Below are 26,103 nucleotides of genomic sequence, written 5' to 3'. Positions count from 1 at the left end.
TTGTGTAGGCTTCCTGGTGGAGGGGACTAGTGCCTGTGTTCTGGTGGATGAGGCTGGATCTTGTCTCTCTAGTGGGCAGGTTCACGTCTGGTGGTGTGTTTTGGGGTGTCTGTGGACTTATTATGATTTTAGGCAGCCTCTCTGCTAATGGGTGGGGTTGTGTTCCTGTTTTGCTAGTTGTTTGGCATAGGTTGTCCAGCACTGTAGCTTGCTGGTCATTGAGTGAAGCTGGGTGCTGGTGTTAAGATGGAGGTCTCTGGGAGATTTTCGCTGTTTGATATTATGTGGAGCTGGGAGGTCTCTTGTTGATCAGTGTCCTGAAGTTGGCTCTCCCACCTCAGAGGCAGAGCCCTGACTCCTGGCCGGAGCACCAAGAGCCTTTCATCCACACGGCTCAGAATAAAAGGGAGAAAAAGTAGAGAGAATTAGTAGAAGTATGAAGAAAGAAAGGAGGGGAGGAAGGAAGGAAGGAAGAAGCAAAGAAGGAAAGAAGGCAAGAAGGAAAGAAAGGAGGGAGGGGGGAAGGAAGGAAAAGAGACAGAAAGAAAGAAGATACAGTAAAATAAAATAAAGTATAATAAAGTTATTGAATTAAAAAAATTATTTAGAAAAAAAAAGGGACAGATAGAATCTTAGCATAAATTTTGGAAGCAAAGCTATACAGACAAAATCTTACACAGAAGCATATACATACACCCTCACAAAAAGAGGTAAAGGGGAAAAAATCATAAATCTTGCTCTCAGAGACCACCTCCTCAATTTGGGATGATTCATTGTCTAAAGGAGGGAAGGAAAGAAAGAAAAGAAAGAAAAGTATAATAAAGTTATTAAAATTAATAAGAAAAAAATATTTTAAAAAACCATGGACGGATAGAACCCTAGGACAAATGGTGGAAGCAAAGCTGTACTGACAAGATCTCACACAGAAGCATACACATACACATTCAGAAAAAGAGGAAAAGGGGAAAAAATCATAGATCTTGCTCTCCTTCTCGATGATTCGTTGTCTATTCATGTATTCCACAGATGCAGGGTACATTAAGTTGATTGTGGAGATTTAATCCGCTGTTTCTGAGGCTGCTGGGAGAGATTTCCCTTTCTCTTCTTTGTTCTCACAGCTCCCAGGGCTCAGCTTTGGATTTGGCCCTGCCTCTGCGTGTAGGTCGCTGGAGGGCGTCTGTTTTTTGCTCAGACAGGACGGGGTTAAAGGAGCCACTGATTCGGGGGCTCTGGCTCACTCAGGCCTGGGCGGAGGGAGGGGCACTGCGTGCGGGGCGGGCCTGCGGCGGCAGAGGCCGGCGTGACGTTGCACCAGCCTGAGACCCGCCGTGCCTTCTCCCAGAGAAGTTGTTCCTGGATCCCGGGAACCTGGCAGTGGCGGGCTGCACAGGCTCCCTGGAAGAGGGGTGTGGATAGGATAGTGACCTGTGCTCGCACACAGGCCCCTTGGTGGCGGCAGCAGCAGCCTTAGCATCTCCCGCCCGTCTCTGGGGTCCGCGCTTTTAGCCGCGGCTCGCGCCCGTCTCTGGGGTTCCTTTAAGCAGCGCTCTTAAACCCCTCTCCTCGCGCACCAGGAAACAAAGAGGGAAGAAAACGTCTCTTGCCTCTTCGGCAGGTGCAGACTTTTCCCTGGACTCCCTCCCGCCTAGCCATGGTGCACTAACCCCTTCAGGCTATGTTCAAGCCGCCAACCCCAGTCCTCTCCCTGTGCTCTGACCGAAACCCGAGCCTCAGCTCACAGCCCCGCCTGCCCCAGCGGGTGAACGCCGGTCGGCACCGACCCTCTGTGCGGGAATCTCCCCGCTTTGCCCTCCGCACCCGTCGCTGTGCACTCCTCCGCAGCTGCGAAGCTCCCCCCTCCGCCTCCCGCAGTCTCCGCCCGCGGAGGGGCTTCCTAGTGTGTGGAAACTTTTCCTCCTTCACAGCTCCCTCCCACTGGTGCAGGTGCCGTCCCTATTCTTTTGTCTCTGTTTATTCTTTTTTTCTTTTGCCCCACCCAGGTACGTGGGGAGTTTCTTGCCTTTTGGGAGGTCTGAGGTCTTCTGCCAGCCTTCAGTGGGTGTTCTGTAGGAGTTGTTCCACGTGTAGATGTATTTCTGGTGTATCTGTAGGGAGGAAGGTGATCTCCGCGTCTTACTCTTCTGCCATCTTCCGCTCCAGCCGGAAGACGAAGTCTTAACCACTGGACTGCCAGGGAAGTCCGCCAAAGAGTGTTCTTCCTGTGTTTTCCTCTAATAGTTTTATAGGATCTGGCCTTACATTTAGGTCTCTAAGCCATTTTGAGTTTATTTTTGTGTATGGTGTTAGAGAGTGTTCTAATTTCATTCGTTTACATGTAGCTGTCCAGTTTTCCCAGTGCCACTTATTGAAGAGACTGTCTTTTCTCCATTGTATATTCTTGCCTCCTTTGTCATTTTTTCCATCCTTTTAACCTTTTTGAATCTAAAGTGTACTCCTGTAGAAGTATATAGTTGGATCTTGTTTTTATCTAGTCTGACAGTCTCTCTGTTTGGACTTTTTAAACCATTCACACTTAATGGTATTATTGACATAGTTGGATTTACTTCTGCCCTTTTCCTTTTATTCTATATGTCTGTCATTTCTGTTCCTCTATTCCTCTTTTACTTCTTTGTTTTGTGATATGTATTTTCTAGTTTAACATTTTAATTCCTTATAGTGAAAAAATCATTTCTGAGTTATTTTCTTTGTAGTTATTTTAAGGCATATACATCTTAGTTAGTATAAATCATAGGTAGATTCTGATAATTCCAGTGAGCTATAGAAAGACTACTCCCATATAGCTCTATTCCCTTTTCTCCCTTTTGTGCTATTATTATTATATATGCAACATCTAATAAGTTACAGTGACATAATTATTACTTTATATAATTTTATGTCACAGAAGATGTGAGAGGAATAGCAGTTGTATATTTATAGCTTTTGTTACATTAACTTGCATTTTTACCATTTCTGTTTCTCATTTATTCTAAATCCTACCTTTCCTCAGATATCAAACAGTATCAGCCACAAGGACGGGGACCAGGTTCTGTGTATGGTTGTTAGTTTGTGCATGACACAACCAAGTTACCATTCACACTACAGATTTGTTTGAGTTTATTGGCAGATGGCCAAAAATGGACTTGTTCTAGTAATTTCAGTATATGAAGTTCAGTAAATTACAGTTCTGTCCAATTAAACTTCCTGTGATGGTGAAGTATTCTATATCTGCATTTTCCAACATGGGAGTCAGTAATCACATGTGACTATTGAGCACTTGAACTGAATTTTTAATTTTAATTTATATTTAATTTTAGATAACCACAGCTAAGGGCTCTCATAGTGGACAGTCAAGTTATAGTCTCAGATGTCCCTCTTTCTTAATATTGTGATTAAACCTTGTAAAGTAGATTAAAAGAAAGAACCCCAAAATCAGTGCTGATAGTTTTATATATTATAAAACTCATGGACTGAGCCACGGGAGTATTTTTTTAAAGAAGTTGTTATATCTCTGTCAGCCATCTAATGACTCAAATGCAGATAGACAAAGATTTGATACAAACACACTTGCGTGAGGCATTGGCCAGGAGATGGAAAGTATACAGAGCACTTGGGGCACAGTGGGGGACCCCATGCTCTGTGCCTACATCTCACTGAATGCCATGCAAACAGCCAGTAAGGAGGAGAGGTGGTTTTTTCTGCTTGTGGGAAATAAAAGAAGAAATCTTCAAAGCTACAATTAGAAACATTTAGCTTATGCAGACAGCAATTGAGTAAAAGGAATGAAACCCATTCTGCTCTCCATAGCAAATTTTTCAAAGAGTGTACTTGTAAAAGTTTTTTACAGACTCTTTCCTCATCGTCTTTGAAGTAAGGAGATAGAGGATCCTATTATCTTCACTTCTCAGTGAGGCATACCTTTCATTGTTTTCCACACATGTTTTTTCAGATATGTATTAATGAAAGCTAAGCTGCTTAGAGATAAGATATAAACAAAATGTCTCTGTGGGATAACTAACAGGTTTCTTTTTCTATTTTTATTTTTTACAGAAATGTAGCTATTTAACTTTGGGTCAGTATATGTGAATGCCCATTATGGTTTTCCCTTCTCATATTGAGACATAACAGTAAAATTATACACTGTTATTTGTCTCCGATAATGTAGTAACTATATCCCAGCTGCTTTCAGACTTCTGAAATCCTGTTACCATTTCAATATAATGAAAGCCTGAATTGCAAAGCCTCTGATATTTAACATTTCATTTTCTCTGGGGCCATGTCAACAGTATAATCAGGAACAAAAAAAAATTATAGTGTTCATCCCCAAACCATCATGGGATTTAAAAAAAAATACCTCTTTAGATTGATCTTAAAAATCATTTTCCCTCTGCAAGGGAAAACATGCTGCAAAGAGAAAAGTTAGAAGTCACATTAGCTTAATATTGTGAATATAAAAGCCTACACATCAATTGATTTTTCGCACAGGTGAATTAACACTGCCTCATCCATTGGTCCCCAGGTCATAGATCTGTACTGGGGAATTGATGAAGATGAATGGGACAGCCCTGAGCTCCAGAAGACCCGCATGAAGCTCCTGGAGGATTGTTTGAAAACTTCTGCAGGTCCATGTTTTGTTGTGGGTATAAAAAAAACTTAATGCTTTCTATTGTAGATGAATGTGAGAATTCTTGATTTGTGATTCTTAAGGGGCTTTTAGAATGGGGAAAAAAACCTTGCTTTTCTGTATTTATTTAAAATTCTTAAACTGTCTCCTTGCCCTCAGTGTGTGAGGACAAAATCCTCCCCTTTCCATAAGAAGCACTGCAAATTAACAGTGAATAATTTGAAGTGGTAATCAAAGGATTGACTTGGGGTTGACAACAATTTCCACAACACCTTGTGATCAGCAGTAAGGCTTACTGTGTTAGTCCTCCAATAATTATCCTAATTTTCCTTATATTTTATCATGTAGTATTCTATCCTAGTATCTGTTTCTCAACATTAGAATTTCTGGCATATTTTTTTAAATACTGTGGCAGAAACATTGTTAAAGTAAACCAAACATATGGTCTCAGATCCGCCACTAGGAATTGATACGCTCTGGAAAAAATTTGTTTTTGCAGTGATTTTCAGCTAGAGATGTTGAACAGGAATATTATTATTAGTTTGTCATTATCTTCTAAAGAATATCCACTCCTCTGTGTAAACACAGTGGTGGTAAGAAGGTCACTCTATGGTGGTGATGTGCAAAATCACTGCCTCAGTTTAGCTGAAGAGAAAGACCTTATCCTGAATCCAAACAGCTCCTACCAATTGATAAGGAAGTTGGCCCTTTCGACACAGGATGTTCTGAGGCTGACGGATGACTGTTAAAATTACTATGATATGAAAATGTCATATCTCGTATTTAAATGCTAGGTTCAGTGTATCAATAAAAGTTTTTAATATTTATTTGCATGTCCATCTATATTCAACTCCACATAAGATGTAAAGTACATAAAGTCTCTATAATATTTTTAGTATGTGGATAAATTATTCATTTATCAACCAACTACTTACTGAATGCTGTTCTGTGCCAGGGGCTGCTCTTAGTGCTGGGGCAAGTTGACCCATATGAAATGGTCATTTTTTTAGGCCAGTTTCTTATGATTTAATGTTAGAATTGAACTAAAAGGTAAGACTTTCTACCCTCGTGGAGCTTGTGTCGTTATGTGGGGCTAAGAGGAGAGGGCAGGCAAAAATCAAAGAAATAAGTAAAATAAACAATAATCAGATGGTGACAAGAGCTGTGGAGAAAAATGCAAAAAGGAAGGAGGAAAGGGAAGAGCAGTGAGGGGAGAGACTTCTAATTTTCCATAGAGTAGATGGAGAAGGTCTCACTGATAAGGTGACTAAGGAGGGGAGACAGGAGGAGGGACAGGGAAGAACCGACTGGATATTCCAGCTCAGAGCTTTCCAGGGAGAGGAGTGGGGAACATGCTTGGCAGGTTTAGGGAACAGGAAGCAGGCGGGTGTGCCTCCAGCAGTGTGAGCAGAAAGGGAGAGTGTGGGACTGGAGGCCACAGCATGGGGTTTGCCATCTTGAAGTTGGGTGTAAAGATTTTACTTGCACTTTGACATGAGAAGCAGAGTGCGTTGAGCAGAGGACTGAAGAGATCTGACTCATTTTAAAGCCTACAACTGCTGGTGGTCAGACAGAGGACAGAGCATGAAGAAACCCATTAGAAAGCTAATGCAATATGCAAAACAAGAAGAATACATGGTTGGAGGCGGGTTGAAGAATGGACATCTAAAAACAGTGTCTTGTGGTCTAAACAGACTGCAGAAAGTCCTGAAATCCATACAGATATACAAAGAGCTCGTAGTGGAAGAGGAATTAAGACTTTTTCCCTGAGTCTGAGGATAGAACTAGACCAGTGGGTGGAAATTACAAGGAGACAGATTTTTGCTCCAGGTGAAGATGATAGAGTCTATAGCTTCCTCTCAGGTTTTGGGGTCACAGATCCCTGGGTATGACTGACATTTCACAGCTGTGGGACACTGGAGGAACTTCTTTACCATTCTAAGTCTTGGCTTCCTTCTATAAAATGGAGATAATAGTTACTTGCCTCCTGGGGTCTTTCTGGGGATGAAATGAATTTACAGGACACTTTTACTTATTTGTTGTTGTAATCATTATTTCTCAAAACTGTCTATATTTTAGGTGATGCACTCATTACAAAGTTTTCATCAAACTAGAGAATACAAATCACTCTGGCAGAGGTGCTGTAGGAGAGATTCAAACTTTGGAAGACAAGTTAGACCGGATTCCATCATGCTTAGAAAGCCAGATTTAGGAAGCATAAAGAGCTATGTGTATGTCCTGGGGCATCTCTATTGCTATGATCTCCATAGCTTTATACTGATCCAGCCTCAGAAATTCAGGAATGAGAGAGACATTCTCCTTTTATCACCCTGTAGTGTGTCATACCCAAACTAAAATTAGTCATGACCATTAATCCCTATAAGTTACTGGCAGGGGAATGAATAAAGACTTGCCAAGTTCATGCAGGCTCTGAGAGTAAAGGTTAAGTGATAGAACATCAGTAACCACTGAGCTTAAACAAATCATTTATCCCTCCTTCTCTTCACTGTTACACGTTGAAACTCAAGGCAACCACGATAAAACCCTGTGGACAGAGTCAGGATTATTCACCCCAGTGATCCTAAATCACGGAAGGTTTATTTCACTGCTTATAGGAGAAAGCATGCCTCTCATGGCCTTTCCTGTTGTAACTATGGTAACAGCGGGCATATGTGTGTCGCTTTTAAGCTCCGGTTTCCTTGAACACTGCTCCCTTGTGACATTTCTACAAGTCATGATGACCCCCTGGGCTGCAAAGCATGGCATATTACTTCCCCTAATGCTGAAGTGTTTGGCAAGAAAATTCACCATTGCTGAATGAAAAAAATGTTTTTATATCTTCAAAGCCTTCACAGATATTAGCCCTTATGTTAGTTACAAATTCAGTACGAAACAAAGCTTTCATTTTAAGTACCCGGGGAATTGAAGTCCAAAGGGAAACATAAGCGTTGTATGCACATGGCTCTTTTCAACTTCATTTCCTAAAAGTTGTCCTTTGAGATATGGCCTGAGGTCCTAGAGACACGCAGGCTGTGCCTGCTAATCCCAGACAATTCTTTGTACGCATGCTTTTGGTCAAAAAGATAGAGTGATAGAGTAAGGTACCTGGACACGTGTCCAGTTTCACTCAGGATTAACTTGGGAGATGTATCACACAGAAATACAACATCTCTACTGAGGAAGAATAGCATTTGTAGACATGTGTTTAGAGGAAGCCTCAGACAGTGGGAAAAACACAGAATTTTTAGTTTACAACTGGAGTTAGAGCCCTAGTTCTGACAAGGCAGCTCACCAACCTCGCCACACTTTAATTCTCACATCCATAAAATGGGAAAAAATAACAGTAAACTAAATGAAGAAATATCAAAGGTTTGTTGTGGAAACCAAATGTAATGATGTATGTGAGAGTTTTTTATAAACTATAAAGGGCTACACAACCATTAGTTATTATTAAATTGTGATTTCAGTTATTTTCAAATGAGAAAAAAATGTTTTTATTCATACTGGGCATTTATGTGGCATTGGAAAATTTTCCCTTTGAGAATGTTGATGATAGCCTCAATGTAGAAAGTGTTAAGTCTTGATTCAGACAGTCAAATATTAAAGGGTTTTTTAGTTCATTCATTCATGGCTGTGTTGGGTCTTCGTGGCTGTGTGCGGGCTTTCTTTAGTTGCGGAGAGCAGGGGCTACTCTCTTATTGTGGCGCACAGGCTTCTCATTGCAGTGGCTTCTCTTGTTGCAGAGCGTGGGCTCTAGGCACGCGGGCTTCAGTAGTTGTGGCATACGGGCTTAGTTGCTCCGCGGCATGTGGGATCTTCCCAGACCAGGACTTGAACCCATACCCCCTGCATTGGCAGGCAGATTCTTAACCACTGCGCCACCAGGGAAGCCCTGGGTTCATTCTTAACATTGTCAAATGTAGAGCATATACATTAATTTGCTGAAATTTACTTAGTAAGACCTTAATCTGCTCCCAAGGAGGGTTTTTGACCAGGATTGCAGTCAACAGGGAGACAGCTCACAGTTGAGTCCAAACTCACTACCTGTTTCTCCTTTTAAGTGCAGAAAATTGCCTCAGCCTTCGCAAAGTGTGGAAACTTTAGCAGAATCTTTCCCCCACCAGTTTGTCCCACCCACTTAGTTCATAAACAATGCTTATGAAGGGGAGAAGAATTTGCCTGTTGGAGAGAGCAGATTCCAGGTACATGCTACCTATACCATCCCCATTTCTCTTCACAGTGTGTATTTATGGGGAGAGGGGAATTTTCTTCTTGTCATCCCTCCATATTTGGAGTACCCCCGGAGAATCGCTTGGGGAGTTTGGGCATTGACTCTGGACCTTGAGCAAAGGCCCATCTCTTGGCAGAAGTTGATAAAAGCAAGTGCTCTGCTGGCTTGAAGAACTGGCGTTTGAAAAGCTTAGATAACTTTAGTGAAGCTGCCCCAAATGTGTGGGTGCTCTGGGGGGTGCAGACAGCATCTCATTACATTCCCTCAATCCATAGTCTGGATGATGTGAAGATTTACTGAGGAAAAGGTGGCGGCAGCTTACTCTAAGCGAGCCAGGCTAGGCCCATGCATCCAGTAAAAAGAGTGCCAGTTAGAGACAGGTAAGAGGAGATTCCATGACTTCACGTTCAGAGTCAGGACAAAGAAAATGCTGTCTGTGGTATTGTTCATTGCTTTGTCGGTTGCTAGGAGTCTCAAGAAGCCAAAGCCCATGTAGCATTCTCATTGGGGCTACCAGGTTGCACAGATATAGTATGTTGGCATTGGAGAGAAAAACAGCCAAGGCCAAAAGAATGGAACTATTGCCATCATAGATGCTGAAGCAGCCTCCCCACCCGGCCCCCAACAACACACACACTGCCATCAGTGGAACGGGACCGAGAAAGAACAGGCTATGCTCTTGCCTACCACAGGCAGCTTCGGGCAGGCACTCTTAAAACCAGTATGCACAAAGGGAGAAGATGGGAGCTAGAGGGCTAGATTTTTAAACCAGAAACATGAAAACTTAAGGAGTTAGACTGCGAAATCTATTATTCAGCAAGTTTAAGTTTTTCCACTAGCCAGAAGAGTAAAGACAAAGCCACGGCTGTTATTGGTAAAAATTAAACCATTCCGTATTTGTACATCACTGAGTGACAGTAGTGAACTAAACCTACAGGATATAGATCAGCTCATCATCACCTTCACAGTTAAATTATGCCCACTTGATGGTTCAAGTTTCTTATTTTAAATAATTTTAAGAAAATCATACTGTGAGAGTTCTTAAATCATTGAATTTGAAGAAAATTAGGGTTTTTATAAAAGTTTAGCTTTGGAAAAATAGTTCATTTTATCCACATTTCAACTTATGATTGACTTACCATTTTAGGTACACGAAATAAAATACACATGAAAAATTAAAACAAGTGCTTAGTTTGTACTTTAGCAACAGGTACAGGTTTTTTTTGACTTAGTTCTCAAATTTATAAGTACAGATTTACTAAAATATAGTACTAAAATGGGAACAGATTTAAAGTAGAAAATCATCTAAATTAAAGAATCTAGACATTTTTTAAAGTCCTTTTTTTGGTACACGGTCCTCTCACTGTTGTGGCCTCTCCCGTTGCGGAGCACAGGCTCCAGACGCGCAGGCTCAGCAGCCATGGCTCACGGGCCCAGCTGCTCCGCAGTATGTGGGATCTTCCTGGACCAGGGCACGAACCTGTGTCCCCTGCATCAGCAGGAGGACTCTCAACCACTGTGCCACCGGGGAAGCCCTTTAAGTCCTTTTTAAAAAAACATTTAAATGAAAATCTACAACCTCAGATTTTCTAGATATATTTTGCTTGCACAATCAAGAATTCTTTACATTAAAATTAAGCTTGTCCAGTTTAAATCAGCTAGACATCATAGTTCTAAGATGGGTTCCATTAATAAATTGGTTCCAATAGACATTCCAATAATAAATCACTTGATCACCACCAAAAAGAGTTAGAATGGGCAAACATTAAAATATATTGTTTAGAGCTTCCCTGGTGGCACAGTGGTTGAGAGTCCGCCTGCCGATGCAGGGGACACAGGTTCATGCCCCGGTCCGGGAAGATCCCACATGCCGCGGAGTGGCTGGGCCCGTGAGCCATGGCCACTGAGCCTGCGCGTCTGGAGCCTGTGCTCCGCAACGGGAGAGGCCACAACAGTGAGAGGTCCGTGTACCAAAAAAAAAATATATATATATATATAGTTTAAAAAATAATGCTAGTTATCTCACTGGTAGCAGCCAAGAGAGCTGTTTAGTTAATTGTTGCTAATATAGAAAATGTTTCCACAATAAATTTTTATTAATACATAAGCTATTTTAATAGTTTAACTACTTCACAGCCTATGTAAAATAGCACCTTTTTTGTGGATAAAGAATTATGGCGAAAAGAAAGTGAACTGGAGAGCAGTTAACCTCCTTATAACTTAATTGGTAAGAAAAATGTTCACTTAAAACTAGGACTGTAACAACCTAAACAGCTAGTAGAGCTATGGAGACAAAAATGATTAAAATTTCCAGAGAGGAGTCCTTCCTTGGTGAGCTGGTTTTACAGACAGAAGTGTCCCAAAAGCATCAGCAGTTGTCATCATGAGACATTTGCTGGGCATTGGGCAACATGGATGATAGAGAGCTGGGATGAAAAAGCAGAGTAAGTTCTTCCACAGTCTTTTGGCATTTAGGAGACAAAGTCCACTAGAACCTAAGAGGAGTATTCAAAGTGCTTGCCATTGAAACATTTTAGTGCAAAGAAAGCTGAATCAAACTATAATAACCTAGTTTCACCCAGTTCAAATACTGAATGGACTGACATGATTAGCTTCTGAGTCTAACATAGGAAAATGAACCACTAAATAAAAGCTCTTTTAAATACAATGCCCAGAATACAATGAAAATTATAAGACATGCAAAGAATCAAGAAAATATGATTAATAAAAGAGAAAAAGTAGACAATAGAAGTCAACCCCCCAGATGAACAAGATGATGGAATGGGCAATCAAAAACTGTTAAAAAATATGTCAATGAAAATAAAAGGTTAAAGCAGAAACTAACACACCATTGTAAAGCAATTATACTCCAATAGAGATGTTAAAAAATAAAAAAAGACGAAAAGGTAAATGAATGAGATAATTTCAACAAAGAAATGAAATCTATTTAAAAAATTGATTTTAGAACTAAAATACAGAAGATATAAAATTTAAAACTCATTTGATATACATGTGGAATCTGAAAAAATTGGTATAGACGATCTTATTTACAAAGCAAAAATAGAGACACAGAGAACAAAAGTATGGATGCCAAGGGGGAAAGGGGATTACACCTCCCTTTGCTTCAGATGAAACTAGAGCTTCATCACATCATGAAAAATGATCAGTTATGACCCTAAATCATCAGAAAAGAATAAATGATTTTTAGAATTCTCTACTGAGAAAGATTTGCATCAAAATAGTTAAAATCTAGCAAACTTGAGTTCTTCAGAATGACTCGTTAAAGCCCAGATCTCTAGATAGTGGAGGTGAAACTCTCTGCTCCTTCCACAAAAACGTCTAGTTTGTAGACTTGAAAATCAAACGTATGGATACCAAGGGGGAAAGGGGGGTGGGTGGGATGAATTGGGAGACTGGGGTCAACATATATACACTAGTGATACTATGTATAAAATAGATAACTAATGAGAACCTACTGTATTGCACAGGGAACTCTACTCAATGCTCTGTGGTGACCTAAATGGGAAGGAAATCCAAAAAAAGAGGGAATATATGTATATGTATAGCTGATTCACTTTGCTGTACAGTAGACACTAACACAACATTGTAAAGCAACCATACTCCAATAAAAATTTTTTTAACTCATTTGATGGGCTTAAATAGGAGACTGAACATAAGACTGGATTAGAGAACTCAAAGAGAAGTCAATAGAAAATATCCGAACTGAAGCACAGATTTTAAAAAATAGGAAAAACAGAATGGAGCAGAAGAGACATGTGAACCACAGTCAGTCTCTCATAAGTGTAACTGGAGTCCTAGAAAGAGATAGAGAAAGAAGATGGGAAAAGAAGTAACAAGTGAGAATTTTCCAAAACTTTTTAAGGCATCAACCCACACAGATTCAAAAAGCTCAGTAAACTGCGAGCAAGAAAATTGCATCTGAGTACATTATAGTAAACTGCTGAAAAAAATAAAGAAAAAAATTAAAATCCATCAAAAGGAAAAAAAAATCATTACCTACAGAAAACCCAAACTTTCAGCTGATTTTCAATAGAGAAGCTCTGGAAATCAAAAGACAATGGAAAGTCCCAAAGATTGGACACAAGATGGTGGAGTAAAAGAACCTCCTCTCATGAGCACACCAAAATCACAACTAACTGCTGAACAACTATCAATAAAAGAAAGACTGGAATCTATCAAAAAAGATATTCTACATCCAAAGACAAAGAAGAAACCATAACCTGGTAGGAGGGGCGCACTCGTGTTATAATCAAGTCCCGTACCACTCTGCGGGGGCAGCCCACAAACTGGAGAATAATTATATCACACAATTTTTCGCACAGGAGTGACAAATCCGAGGCCCAGGCCAGGCTCCCAAGCCTAGGGGTCTGGCATTGGGAAGAGGAGCCCCCAGAGCATTTGGCTTTGAAGGCTAGCATGGCTTGACTGCAGAAGCTCCACAGGACTTGGGGAAACAGAGACTCCACTCTCGGAGGATGCACACAAGGTCTCACACGCATTGGGACCCAGGACAAAAGCAGTAACTCTGTAGGAGCCTGGGCCAGACCTACCTGCTGGTCTTGGAGAGTCTCCTGGGGAGGTGGGGTGTGGCTATGGCTCTCTCTGGGGTCATAAAAGCTGGTGACAGACACAGCGGGGACCTACCTGAACTCTGGCTGGAGGAAGACATTTTGGGTCCTTGGCACTGAGACCTGGCCCCACGCAACAGCCTGTAAGCTCCAATGCTGGGACGCCTCAGGCCAAAACAACCAACAGGGCAGGAACACAGCCCCACCCATCAGCAGACAGACTGCCTAAAAACTTCCTGAGCCCACAGCCACATCTCGACATGCCCCTTGACACAGCCTTACTCACCAGAGTGCCAAGACCCAGCTCCACCCACCAGTGGGTAGGCACCACCACCCCTGCCCCTGGCCAGGAAGCCTTCACAAGCCTCTAGACCAGCCTCATCCACCAGGGGCAGACACCAGAAGCAAGAAAACTACAGTCCTGCAGAACTGAGTTCACAAATGCAGATCAGAACCTACTTGGTCTCTGGCCCTAGGGTGACAAGAGAGGAGTGTACTGCTGAGACACATACAACATCCCCTATAGAGAGTCACTTCTCCAAGGTTGAGAAACATAACTAAGCTACTACATACATAAAGATACAAATAGAAATTTAAACAAAATGGCATGGCAAAGAATATGTTCCAGACGAAAAAATAAGGTAAAACCCCAGGAGAACAACTAAGTGAAGTGGAGATAGACAATCTACTGAAAAAGAGTTCAGGGTAGGGATCGTAAAGATGACCCAAGAACTCAGGAAAAGAATGGATGCATGTATCAGACAAAATAGACTTTAAAATAAGGACTATTAAAAGAGACAAAGAAGGACACTACATAATGATCAAGGGATCGATAGAAGAAGATATAACAATTGTAAATATTTATGCACCCAACATAGGAGCACCTCAATACATAAGGCAAATACTAACAGCCATAAAAGGGGAAATCGACAGGAACACATTCATAGTAGGGGACTTTAACACCCCACTTTCACCCATGGACAGATCATCCAAAATGAAAATAAATAAGGAAACACAAGCTTTAAATGATACATTAAACAAGATGGACTTAATTGATATTTATAGGACACTCCATCCAAAAACAACAGAATACACATTTTTCTCAAGTGCTCATGGAACATTCTCCAGGATAGATCATATCTTGGGTCACAAATCAAGCCTTGGTAAATTTAAGAAAATTGAAATTGTATCAAGTATCTTTTCTGACCACAACGCCATGAGACTAGATATCAATTACAGGAAAAGATCTGTAAAAAATACAAACACATGGAGGCTAAACAATACACTACTTAATAATGAAGTGATCAGTGATGAAATCAAAGAGGAAATAAAAAAGACCTAGAAACAAATGACAGTGGAGACACGATGACCCAAAACCTATGGGATGCAGCAAAAGCAGTTCTAAGGGGGAAGTTTATAGCAATACAAGCCCACCTTAAGAAGCAGGAAACATCTCGAATAAACAACCTAACCTTGAACCTCAAGCAATTAGAGAAAGAAGAACAAAAAAACCCCAAAGCTAGCAGAAGGAAAGAAATCATAAAAATCAGATCAGAAATAAATGAAAAAGAAATGAAGGAAACAGTAGCAAAGATCAATAAAACTAAAAGCTGGTTCTTTGAGAAGATAAACAAAATAGATAAACCACTAGCCAGACTCATCAAGAAAAAAAGGGAGAAGACTCAAATCAATAGAATTAGAAATGAAAAAGAAGAAGTAACAACTGACACTGCAGAAATAAAAAAAATCATGAGAGATTACTACAAGCAACTCTATGCCAATAAAATGGACAGTCTGGAAGAAATGGACAAATTCTTAGAAATGCACAACCTGCCAAGACTGAATCAGGAAGAAATAGAAAATATGAGCAGACCAATCACAAGCACTGAAATTGAAACTGTGATTAAAAATCTTCCAACAAACAAAAGCCCAGGACCAGATGGCTTCACAGGTGAATTCTATCAAACGTTTAGAGAAGAGCTAACACCTATCCTTCTCGAACTCTTCCAAAATATAGCAGAGGGAGGAACACTCCCAAATTCCTTCTACGAGGCCACCATCACCTTGATACCAAAACCAGACAAGGATGTCACAAAGAAAGAAAACTACAGGCCAATATCACTGATGAACATAGATGCAAAAATCCTCAACAAAATACTAGCAAACAGAATCCAACAGCACATGTAAAGGATCATACACCATGATCAAGTGGGATTTATTCCAGGAATGCAAGGATTCTTCAATATACGCAAATCTATCAATGTGGTAAACCATATTAACATATTGAAGGAGAATAACCATATGATCATCTCAATAGATGCAGAGAAAGCTTTTGACAAAATCCAACACCGATTTATGATAAAAACCCTGCAGAAAGTAGGCATAGAGGGAACTTTCCTCAACATAACAAAGGCCATATATGACAAGCCCACAGCCAACATCATCCTCAATGGTGAAAAGCTGAAAGCATTTCCACTAAGATCAGGAACAAGACAAGGTTGCCCACTCTCACCACTCTTATTCAACATAGTTTTGGAAGTTTTAGCCACAGCAATCAGAGAAGAAAAGGAAATAAAAGGAATCCAAATCGTAAAAGAAGAAGTAAAGCTGTCACTGTTTGCAGATGACATGATACTATACATACAGAATCCTAAAGATGCTACCAGAAAACTACTAGAGCTAATCAATGAATTTGGTAAAGTAGCAGGATACAAAATTAATGCACAGAAATCTCTGGCATTCCTATATACTAATGATGAAAAATCTGAAAGTGAAATCAAGAAAACACTCCCATTTACCACTGCAACAAAAAGAATAAAATATCTAGGAATAAACCTACCTAAGGAGATGAAAGACCTGTATGCAGAAAATTATAAGACACTGATGAAAGAAATTAAAGATGATACAAATAGATTCAGAGATATACCATGTTCTTGGATGGGAAGAATCAACATTGTGAAAATGACTCTACTACCCAAAGCAATCTACAGATTCAACGCAATCCCTATCAAACTACCACTGGCATTTTTCACAGAACTAGAACAAAAAATTTCGCAATTTGTATGGAAACACAAAAGACCCTGAATAGCCAAAGCAATCTTGAGAACGAAAAATGGAGCTGGAGGAATCAGGCTCCCTGACTTCAGACTATACTACAAGGCTACAGTAATCAAGACAATATGGTACTGGCACAAAAACAGAAAGATAGATCAATGGAACAGGATAGAAAGCCCAGAGATAAAACCACGCACATATGGACACCTTATCTTTGATAAAGTTGGCAGGAATGTACAGTGGAGAAAGGACAGCCTCTTCAATAAGTGGTGCTGGGAAAACTGGACAGGTACATGTAAAAGTATGAGATTAGATCACTCCCTAACTCCCTAACACCATACACAAAAATAAGCTCAAAATGGATTAAAGACCTAAATGTCAGGCCAGAAACTATCAAACTCTTAGAGGAAAACATAGGCAGAACACTCTATGACATAAATCAGAGCAAGATCCTTTCTGACCCACCTCCTAGAGAAATGGAAATAAAAACAAAAATAAACAAATGGGACCTAATGAAACTTCAAAGCTTTTGCACAGCAAAGGAAACCATAATCAAGACCAAAAGACAACCCTCAGAATGGGAGAAAATATTTGCAAATGAAGCAACTGACAAAGGATTAATCTCCAAAATTTATAAGCAGCTCATGCAGCTCAATAACAAAAAAACAAACAACCCAATCCAAAAATGGGCAGAAGACCTAAATAGACATTTCTCCAAAGAAGATATACAGAATGCCAACAAACACATGAAAGAATGCTCAACATCATTAATCATTAGAGAAATGCAAATCAAAACTACAATGAGATATCATCTCACACCAGTCCGAATGGCCATCATCAGAAAATCTAGAAACAATAAATGCTGGAGAGGGTGTGGAGAAAAGGGAACACTCTTGCACTGCTGGTGGGAATGTGAATTGGTTCAGCCACTATGGAGAACAGTATGGAGGTTCCTTAAAAAACTACAAATAGAATTACCATATGACCCAGCAATTCCACTACTGGGCATATACCCTGAGAAAACCAAAATTCAAAAAGAGTCATGTACCAAAATGTTCATTGCAGCTCTATTTACAATAGCCTGGAGATGGAAACAACCTAAGCACCCATCATCGGATGAATGGATAAAGAAGATGTGGCACATATATACAATGGAATATTACTCAGCCTTAAAAAGAAATGAAATTGAGCTATTTGTAATGAGATGGATAGACCTAGAGTCTGTCATACAGAGTGAAGTAAGTCAGAAAGAAAAAGACAAATACTGTATGCTAACACATATATATGGAATTTAAGGAAAAAAAAATGTCATGAAGAGCCTAGGGGTAAGACAGGAATAAAGACGCAGACCTACTGGAGAACGGACTTGAGGATATGGGGAGGGGGAAGGGTGAGCTTTGACAGGGCGAGAGAGAGTCATGGACATATACACACTAACAAACTTAGTAAGGTAGATAGCTAGGGGGAAGCAGCCGCAAGGCACAGGGATATTAGCTCGGTGCTTTGTGACAGCCTGGAGGGGTGGGATAGGGAGAGTGGGAGGGAGGGAGACGCAAGAGGGAAGACATATGGGAACATATGTATATGTATAACTGATTCACTTTGTTATAACCTAACACACCATTGTAAAGCAATTATACCCCAATAAAGATGTTTAAAAAAAAAAAAAAAAGAATGGATGCATGGAGTAAGAAGTTACAAAGTTTTTAGCAAAGAGTTAGAAAATATAAAGAATAAACAAACAAACTTAAAGAATACAGTAACTGAAATGAAAAATACACTAGGGAGAATCAATAGCAGAATAAATGAGGCAGAAGAATGAATCAGTGAGCTGGAAGACAAAGTGGTGGAAATCACTGCCATGGAACAGGATAAAGAAAAAAGAATGAAAAGAAATGAAGACAATTTAAGAGGCCTCTGAGACAACATCAAATGCACCAACATTCGCATTATAGGGGTCCCAGGAGAGAAGAAGAAGAGAGAGGGCCTGAGAAAATATTTGAAGAGATTATAGCTGAAAACTTCCTTAACATGGGAAAGGAAGGAGTCACCCAAGTCCAGGAAGCACAGAGTCTCATACAGGATTAACTCAGGAGGAACACACTGAGACACATAGTAATGAAACTGACAAAAATTAAAGACAGAGAAAATATTAAAAGCAGCAAGGGAAAAGCAACAAATAACAAACAAGCGAATCTCCATAAGACTATCAGCTGACTTTTCAGCAGAAGCTCTGCAGGCCAGAAGGGAGTGGCATGATATATTTAAAGTGATGAAAGGGAAAAACCTACAACCAAGAATACTCTACCAAGCAAGGCTCTGGTTCAGATTTGACAGAGAAATCCAAAGCTTTACAGACACGCCAAAGGTGAAAGAATTCACAAACCAGCTTTACAACAAATGCTAAAGGAACTTCTCTAAGTGGAAAAGAAAAGGCCACAACTGGAAACAGGAAAATTATGAGGATGGGAAAGCTCACCAGTAAAGGCAAACATACAGTAAAGGTAGGAAACTGTCCACATACAAATTTGATATCAAAATTAGTAATCATGAGAGGAGGAGAGTACAAATGCAGGATATTTGAAATGCATTTGAAATTAAGAGATCAGCAACTTAAAACAATCATGTATACATATAGACTGCTATATCAAAACCTCATGGTAACCACAAATGAAAACTCTATAATAGATATAAACACAAAAAAAAGAAAAAGGAATCCAAACAACACTAAAGATAATCATCAAATTGCAAGAGAACATAAGAGGAAAGGAAGAAAAAAGACCTACAGAAAACAAAGCCAAAACAAGTTACAAAATGGCAAAAAGGGGGCTTCCCTGGTGGCGCAGTGGTTGAGAGTCCGCCTGCCAATGCAAGGGACATGGGTTCATGCCCTGGTCTGGGAAGATCCCACATGCCGTGGAGCAGCTGGGCCCGTGAGTCATGGCCACTGAGCCTGCGCGTCCGGAGCTTGTGCTCCACAACGGGAGAGGCCACAAGAGTGGGAGGCACACATACTGCAAAAAAAAAAGGAAAAAGAACATACATATCAATAATTACCTTAAATGTAAATGAATTAAATGCTCCAACCAAAAGACATAGACTGGCTGAATGGGTACAAAAACAAGACCCATATATATGCTGTCTACAAGAGACCCACTTCAGATCTAGAGATGCATACAGACTGAAAGTGAGGAAATGGAAAAAAGATATTCCATGCAAATGGAAATCAAAAGCAACCTGGAGTAGCAAGACTGATATGAGACAAAATAAACTTTAAAGTACTGTTTCAAAAGACAAAGAAGGATACTACATAATGATCAAGGGATCAATTCAAGAAGAGCATATAACAATTATAAATTTATATGCACCCAACACAGGAGCAATTCAATATATAAGACATATGCAAATGGACATAAATGGAGAAACTGACAGTAAAACAATAGTGGGGGATTTTAACATCCCACTTATATCAATGGACAGAACATCCAGACAGAAAGTCAATAAGGAAACATAGGGCTTAAATGACACATTAGACCATATGGACTTAATTGATATTTATAGTATGTGCCATCTGAAAGCAGTAGAATACACATTCTTTTCAAGTGCACATGGAACATTTTTCCAGAATAGATCACATGCTGGACCACAAAGCAAGTCTCGGTAAATTTAAGAAAACTGAAATCATATCAAGCATCTTTCTCAACACTATGAGATTAGAAATCAACTACAAGGAAAAAAACTGTAACAAACACAAACACATGGAGGCTGAACAATATGCTACTAATCAACCAATGTATCACGTAAGACATCAAAGAGGAAATCAAAAAATATCTACAGACAAATGAAAACGAAAACACAATGATCCAAAACCTATGGTATGCAGCAAAAGAAGTTCTAAAAGGGAAGTTTATAGCAGTACAGGCTTACCTCCGGAAATGAGAAAAATCTCAAATAAACAACCTAACCCTACACCTAAGGCAACTAGAGAAAGAAGAACAAACAAAACTCAAAGTTAGTAGAAGGAATGAAATCATAAAGATCAGAGCAGAAATAAATGAAATAGAGCCTAAGAAAACAATAAAAAAGATAAATGGAACTAAAAGCTAGTTCTTTAAAAAGATAAGCAAAATTGATAGACCTTTAGCCAGACTCATTAAGAAAAAAAAGAGCACTCAAATCAATAAAATTAGAAATGGAAAAGAAGTTACAGCTGACACCTCAGAAATACAAAGGACCATAAAAGACTACTTCAGACAACTATATGCCAATAAAATTGACAACATAGAGGAAATGGACAAATTCCTGGAAAAGTACAACCTTCCAAGACTGAACCAGGAAGAAACAGAAAATATGAACAGACCAATTACAAAATGTGAAATTAAATCAGTGATATAAAAATTCCCAACAAACAAAAGTCCAGGACCTGACGGCTTCACAGGCAAATTCTATCAAACGTTTAGAGAAGAGCTAACACCTATCCTTCTCAAACTCTTCCAAGAAATTGCAGAGGAACACTTCCAAGCTCATTCTACAAGGCCACCATCACCCTAATACCAAAACCAGACAAAGATATCACAGAAAAAGAAAATTACAGGCCAATATTACTGATGAACATAGACACAAAAATCCTCAACAAAATACTAGCAAACCAAATCCAACAATACATTAAAAGGATCATACACCATGAACAAGTGGGATTTATCCCAGGGATGCAAGGATTTGTCTGCAAATCAATTGGTCTGATACACCACATTAACAAATTGCAGAATAAAAAGCATATGATCATCTCAATAGATGCAGAAAAACAGCTTTTGATAAAATTCAACATACATTTCTGATAAAAACACTCAGTAAAGTGGGCATAGCGGGAAACTATCTCAACATAATAAAGGCCATATATGACAAACCCACAGCTAACATCATACTCAACAGTGAAAAGCTGAAAGTATTTCCTCTAAGATCAGGAGCAAGACAAGGATGCCACTATCATTCAACATAGTTTTGGAAGTCCTAGCCACAGCAATCAGAGAAGAAAAAGAAATAAAAGGAAACCATATTGGAAAAGAGGAAGTAAGACTGTCACTGATTGCAGATGACATGATACTATATTTAGAAAATCCTAAAGATGCTACCAGAAACTAGCATCTAAAAACTATTCGAGCTCATCAATGAATTCAGTAAAGTTTCAGGATACGAAGTTAATACACAGATATCTGTTGCACTTCTATTCACTAAACAATGAAAGATCAGAAAGAGAAATTAAGGAAACAATCCCATTTACAATCACATGAAAAAGAATAAAATACCTAGGAATAAACCTACCTAGGAGTCAAAAGACCTGTACTCCAAAAACTATAAGACACTGATGAAAGAAACTGAAGATGACACAAACAGATGGAAAGATATACCATGTTCTTGAATTGGAAGAATCCATATTGTCAAAAAGACTGTACTACCCAAGGCAATCTACAGATTCAATGCAATTCCTGTCAGATTACCAGTGGCATTTTTCACAGAACTAGAACAGAAAATTTTTTAATTTGTATGGAAACACAAAAGACTATGAATAGCCAAAGCAATCTTAAGAAAAATGGAGCTGGAGGAATCAGGCTCCCTGACTTTATACTACAAAGCTGTAGTCATTAAAACAGTATGGTACTGGCACAAAAAAAGAAATATAGATCAACGGACAGGGTAGAATGCCCAGAAATAAAGCCACACACCTGTGGTCAATTAATCTGTGACAAAGGAAGCAAGAATATACAATGGAGAAAAGACAGCCTCTTCCATAAGTGGCACTGGGAAAACTGGACAGCTACATGTAAAAGAATGAAATTAGAACACTCCCTAACACCATACACAAAAGTCAACTCAAGATGGATTAAAGACCTAAATGTAAGACCAAATATTATAAAACTCCTAGAGGAAAACATAGGTAGAACACTCTTTGATATAAATTACACCAAAATCTTTTTGGATCCATCTCCTAGGGTAATGGAAATAAAAGCAAAAATAAACAAATGGGACCTAATCAAACTTAAAAGTTTTTACACAGCAAAGGAAACCATAAATGAAAAGACAACCTATGGAATGGGAGAAAATATTTGCAAATGATACGACTGACAAGGGATTTATTTCCAAAATATACAAACAGCTCATACAGATCAATATCAAAAAAACCCCCAAACAACCCAATCAAAAAAATGGGCAAAACATCTAAATAGACATTTCTCCAAAGACATACAGATGGCCAAAAGGCACATGAAAATATGCTCATTGTCACTAATTATTAGGGAAAAGCAAATCAAAACTGTAATGAGGTACCACCTCACACCAGTCTGAATGGCCATTATCAAAAAGTCTGCAAATCATAAATGCTAGAGAGGGTGTGGAAGAAAAAGGAACCCTCCTACACTGTTGGTGGGAATGTAAATTGGTACAGCCACTAGGGAGAACAGTATGGAGGTTCCTTAAAAAACTAAAATTAGAGCTACCATATGATCCTGCAATCCCACTCCTGGGCATATACCCAGAGAAAACCATAGTTAGAAAAGATACATGCACCCCAATGTTCATTGCAGCACTATTTATAATAGCCAAGACATGGCAGCAACCTAAGTGTCCATCAGCAGATAGATGAATGAATAAAGAAGATGTGGTACATGTATACAATGGAATATTACTCAGCCATAAAGAACAAAACAATGCCATTTACAGCAACATGGATAGACCTAGAGATTGTCATACTTAGTGAAGTAACTCAGACAGAGAAAGACAAATATCATATGATATCACTTATATGTGGAATCTAAAAAAATGGTACTTTATGTTGGGGGTAGGAGTTTTTATTAATTTATTTATTTTTGCTGTGTTGGGTCTTCGTTTCTGTGCGAGGGCTATCTCTAGTTGTGGCAAGTGGGGCCCACTCTTCATCGCAGTGCATGGGCCTCTCACTATCGCGGCCTCTCTTGTGGAGCACAGGCTCCAGATGCACAGGCTCAGTAGTTGTGGCTCACGGGCCTAGTTGCTCCGCGGCATGTGGGATCCTCCCAGACCAGGGCTCGAACCCTTGTCCCCTGCATTAGCAGGCAGATTCTCAACCACTGCGCCACCAGGGAAGCCCAAAAAAATGGTACAACTACTGATGAGAAAGACAGAATCTAGCAGAAAAGAACTTCTACAAATAAAGATATAAAGAAGGAACCACAATGAGATGGGTATGTGCAGTATAGTGAAGACCCATACCTCAGGTTGGGCAACCCACAAACAGGAGGTTAATTACAATTGCAGAGGTTCTCCCAAAGGAGCAGTGGGTCTGAGCCCCATATTGGCTCCCCATGCTGGGGGTCCTGCACCAGAAGATGAGCCCCTAGAACAATTGGCTTTGAAGGACAGTGGGGCTTACTTTTGGGAGACCTAGAGGGCTGTGGGAAATAGAGACTCCACTCTTAAATGTTGTATACAAAAGCTCACATGCTCCAGGACCTGGAAATAGAGACTCCACTCTTAAAGGTTGTATACAAAAGCTCACATGCTCCAGGACCTGGGCAGAAGCAATAATTTGAAAAAAGCCTGGGTCAGACCCACCTGCTGATCTCGCAGAGTCTCCTGGAGAGGAGGAGGCAACTGAAGCTCACCCTGGGGACACAAACACTGGCAACAGCCATTATTAGGAGCTCATTCTACTTCATGTTCACTGGTGCTGGCAAGTGCCATTTTGTAATCCTCCCTCTAGCTATTAGCTTCAGGACTCAACCCCACCAGGCAGCCTCTAGGCATCAGAACTGGGATGTCTCAGGCCAAACAACTAGCTAAGTGGGAACACAGACCAGCAAGCAGGCTGCCTTAAAAATGCCTGAACCCACAGCTGCACTGTGACACAGGTCCTCCACCAGAGGACCCAGGACCCAGCCAAATGCACCAGTGTGCATGCACTAGCCCTGGGACCAGCCTCACACACCACTGGGCAGGTACCAACCCTAGGAACACCTGGGATCTGACAGTGCCCACCAGCCCCAGGACCACTACAGCGAGCCATGGCAGGACCCAGCCCACTCACTAGCAGACCAGCTCAAGAACCCTCAGGGCCTTGCAGCCAGAGATCCCAAGAACAGACTCTGCCCAGTGAGTCAGCACTAGCCCTGAAATACCCTGGTCCTCAGACCCCCACACAAGCAGTCCAAACCAGCTCTGGGACCTCTGGGCCCTGCAGCCAGAGACCCCAGGATCCAACTCTGCCTGCTAGTGGGCTGTCACTAGCCCCAAGTCCCAACTTCACCCACCAGTTGGCAGGTAATAATAGCCCTGGGATTCCCTGGATCCCAACCCCACCCACCAGTGGCTGGTCGCCATCACTAGGACCACCACAGCCTGCCTTGTCAAAACCCAACCAACATACCAGCAAGCTGGCACTATACCAGGGACCCCCACAGCCCTGGATCTGACCACAACTCCAGCTCTGAGACACCTTGGGCCCTTCAGTAAGTGTCCTCAGGATCCAGCCCCACCTACCAGGGAGATGACACCAGCTTCAGGAACCCCAGGGCCCTGCAACCAGAGACACTGGTACACAGCTCCAGCAACCAGTGAGCCAGCACTGGGAACACCCAGCCCAGTCCCTGCCCTCGGGCAGCCCAGCACCAGCTCTGAGTTACCATGGACTCTTCACAGCTAACCACCCTGGGATCCAATAACACTCACCAGCAGACCAGCACGATCTTTGAGACACCCTGAAACCTTCAGCCAGATGTGTCAGGAACCAGCCCCACCTACAAACAGGCCAACAGTAGATCTGGGAACCCCTGACCTGTAACCACTCACCCCCAAACCTGACTCTGCCCACCAGTGAGTCACCACTAGCCCAGGGACCCCACCCCCAGGGTTCCACAGACAGCTGTCTCATGACCCAGTCCTGCCAACCAGTGACTGGCAGCCTCTGAACAAGGCAGGGCCTGGCAATCAACCAGACCAGGGGCCAGTCACAACTACCAGACCTCCCATAGTAGTCAGTCTGCCACAACAGAAGGACCCATACAGCCCACATAGGGGTACCCCTAGACCTTATAGCTCTGGTGACCAGAGAGGCATGTGCTGCTAGGAAGCATAGGATGTCTCCTATAAACAGTCACTTTTCCCAGGTCAGGAAATATAACCAACCTACCAGATACATATAAATTCAGATGGCAAATTAGGCAAAACAAGAGGAGAGAGTAACATGTTCCAAACGAAGGAACAGGATAAAACCTCAGAAGAAAAACTAAGTGAAATGGAGATAGGCAGTCTACTAAATAATGAGTTCAAGGTTAATGATTGTAAAGATGATCAAAGAACTCAAGAGAAGAATGGATGAACAGAGTGAGAAGTTAGATGTTTTTAACAGAGTTAGAAAACAAAGAACCAAACAGATGAAGAATACAATAACTGAAATAAAAAATACATTAGAAGGGATCAACAGTAGATTAAATGATACAGAGGAATGGGTCACTGCGCCTAAAGATAGAGTAATGGAAATCACTGAACAGTAAAAAGAATGAAAAGAAATGTGGACAGGTTAAGAGACCTCTAGGACAACACCAATTGTAATAACATTTGCATTATGGGGTCCCCAG

At 40.7% G+C, this 26,103-nt stretch overlaps 1 protein-coding gene across 1 annotated transcript in view; it reads left to right on the top strand.

The window, feature by feature from the left end:
- Positions 1–26,103, top strand: part of NWD2 (NACHT and WD repeat domain containing 2) — a 209,428-nt gene that overhangs the window by 108,713 nt on the left and 74,612 nt on the right. The window contains exon 3 of the mRNA XM_029235880.1: positions 4,517–4,633. Within this exon, the coding sequence (XP_029091713.1) occupies positions 4,517–4,633 (117 nt within the window). The remainder of the gene's footprint in view (positions 1–4,516; positions 4,634–26,103) is intronic.

This window comes from Monodon monoceros, unplaced genomic scaffold, assembly GCF_005190385.1.
Source record: "Monodon monoceros isolate NGI ecotype Baffin Bay Population unplaced genomic scaffold, NGI_Narwhal_1 Super_Scaffold_20, whole genome shotgun sequence".
Taxonomy (NCBI): Eukaryota; Metazoa; Chordata; class Mammalia; order Artiodactyla; family Monodontidae; genus Monodon; species Monodon monoceros.
This window is presented reverse-complemented; position numbering and strand designations above follow the sequence as displayed.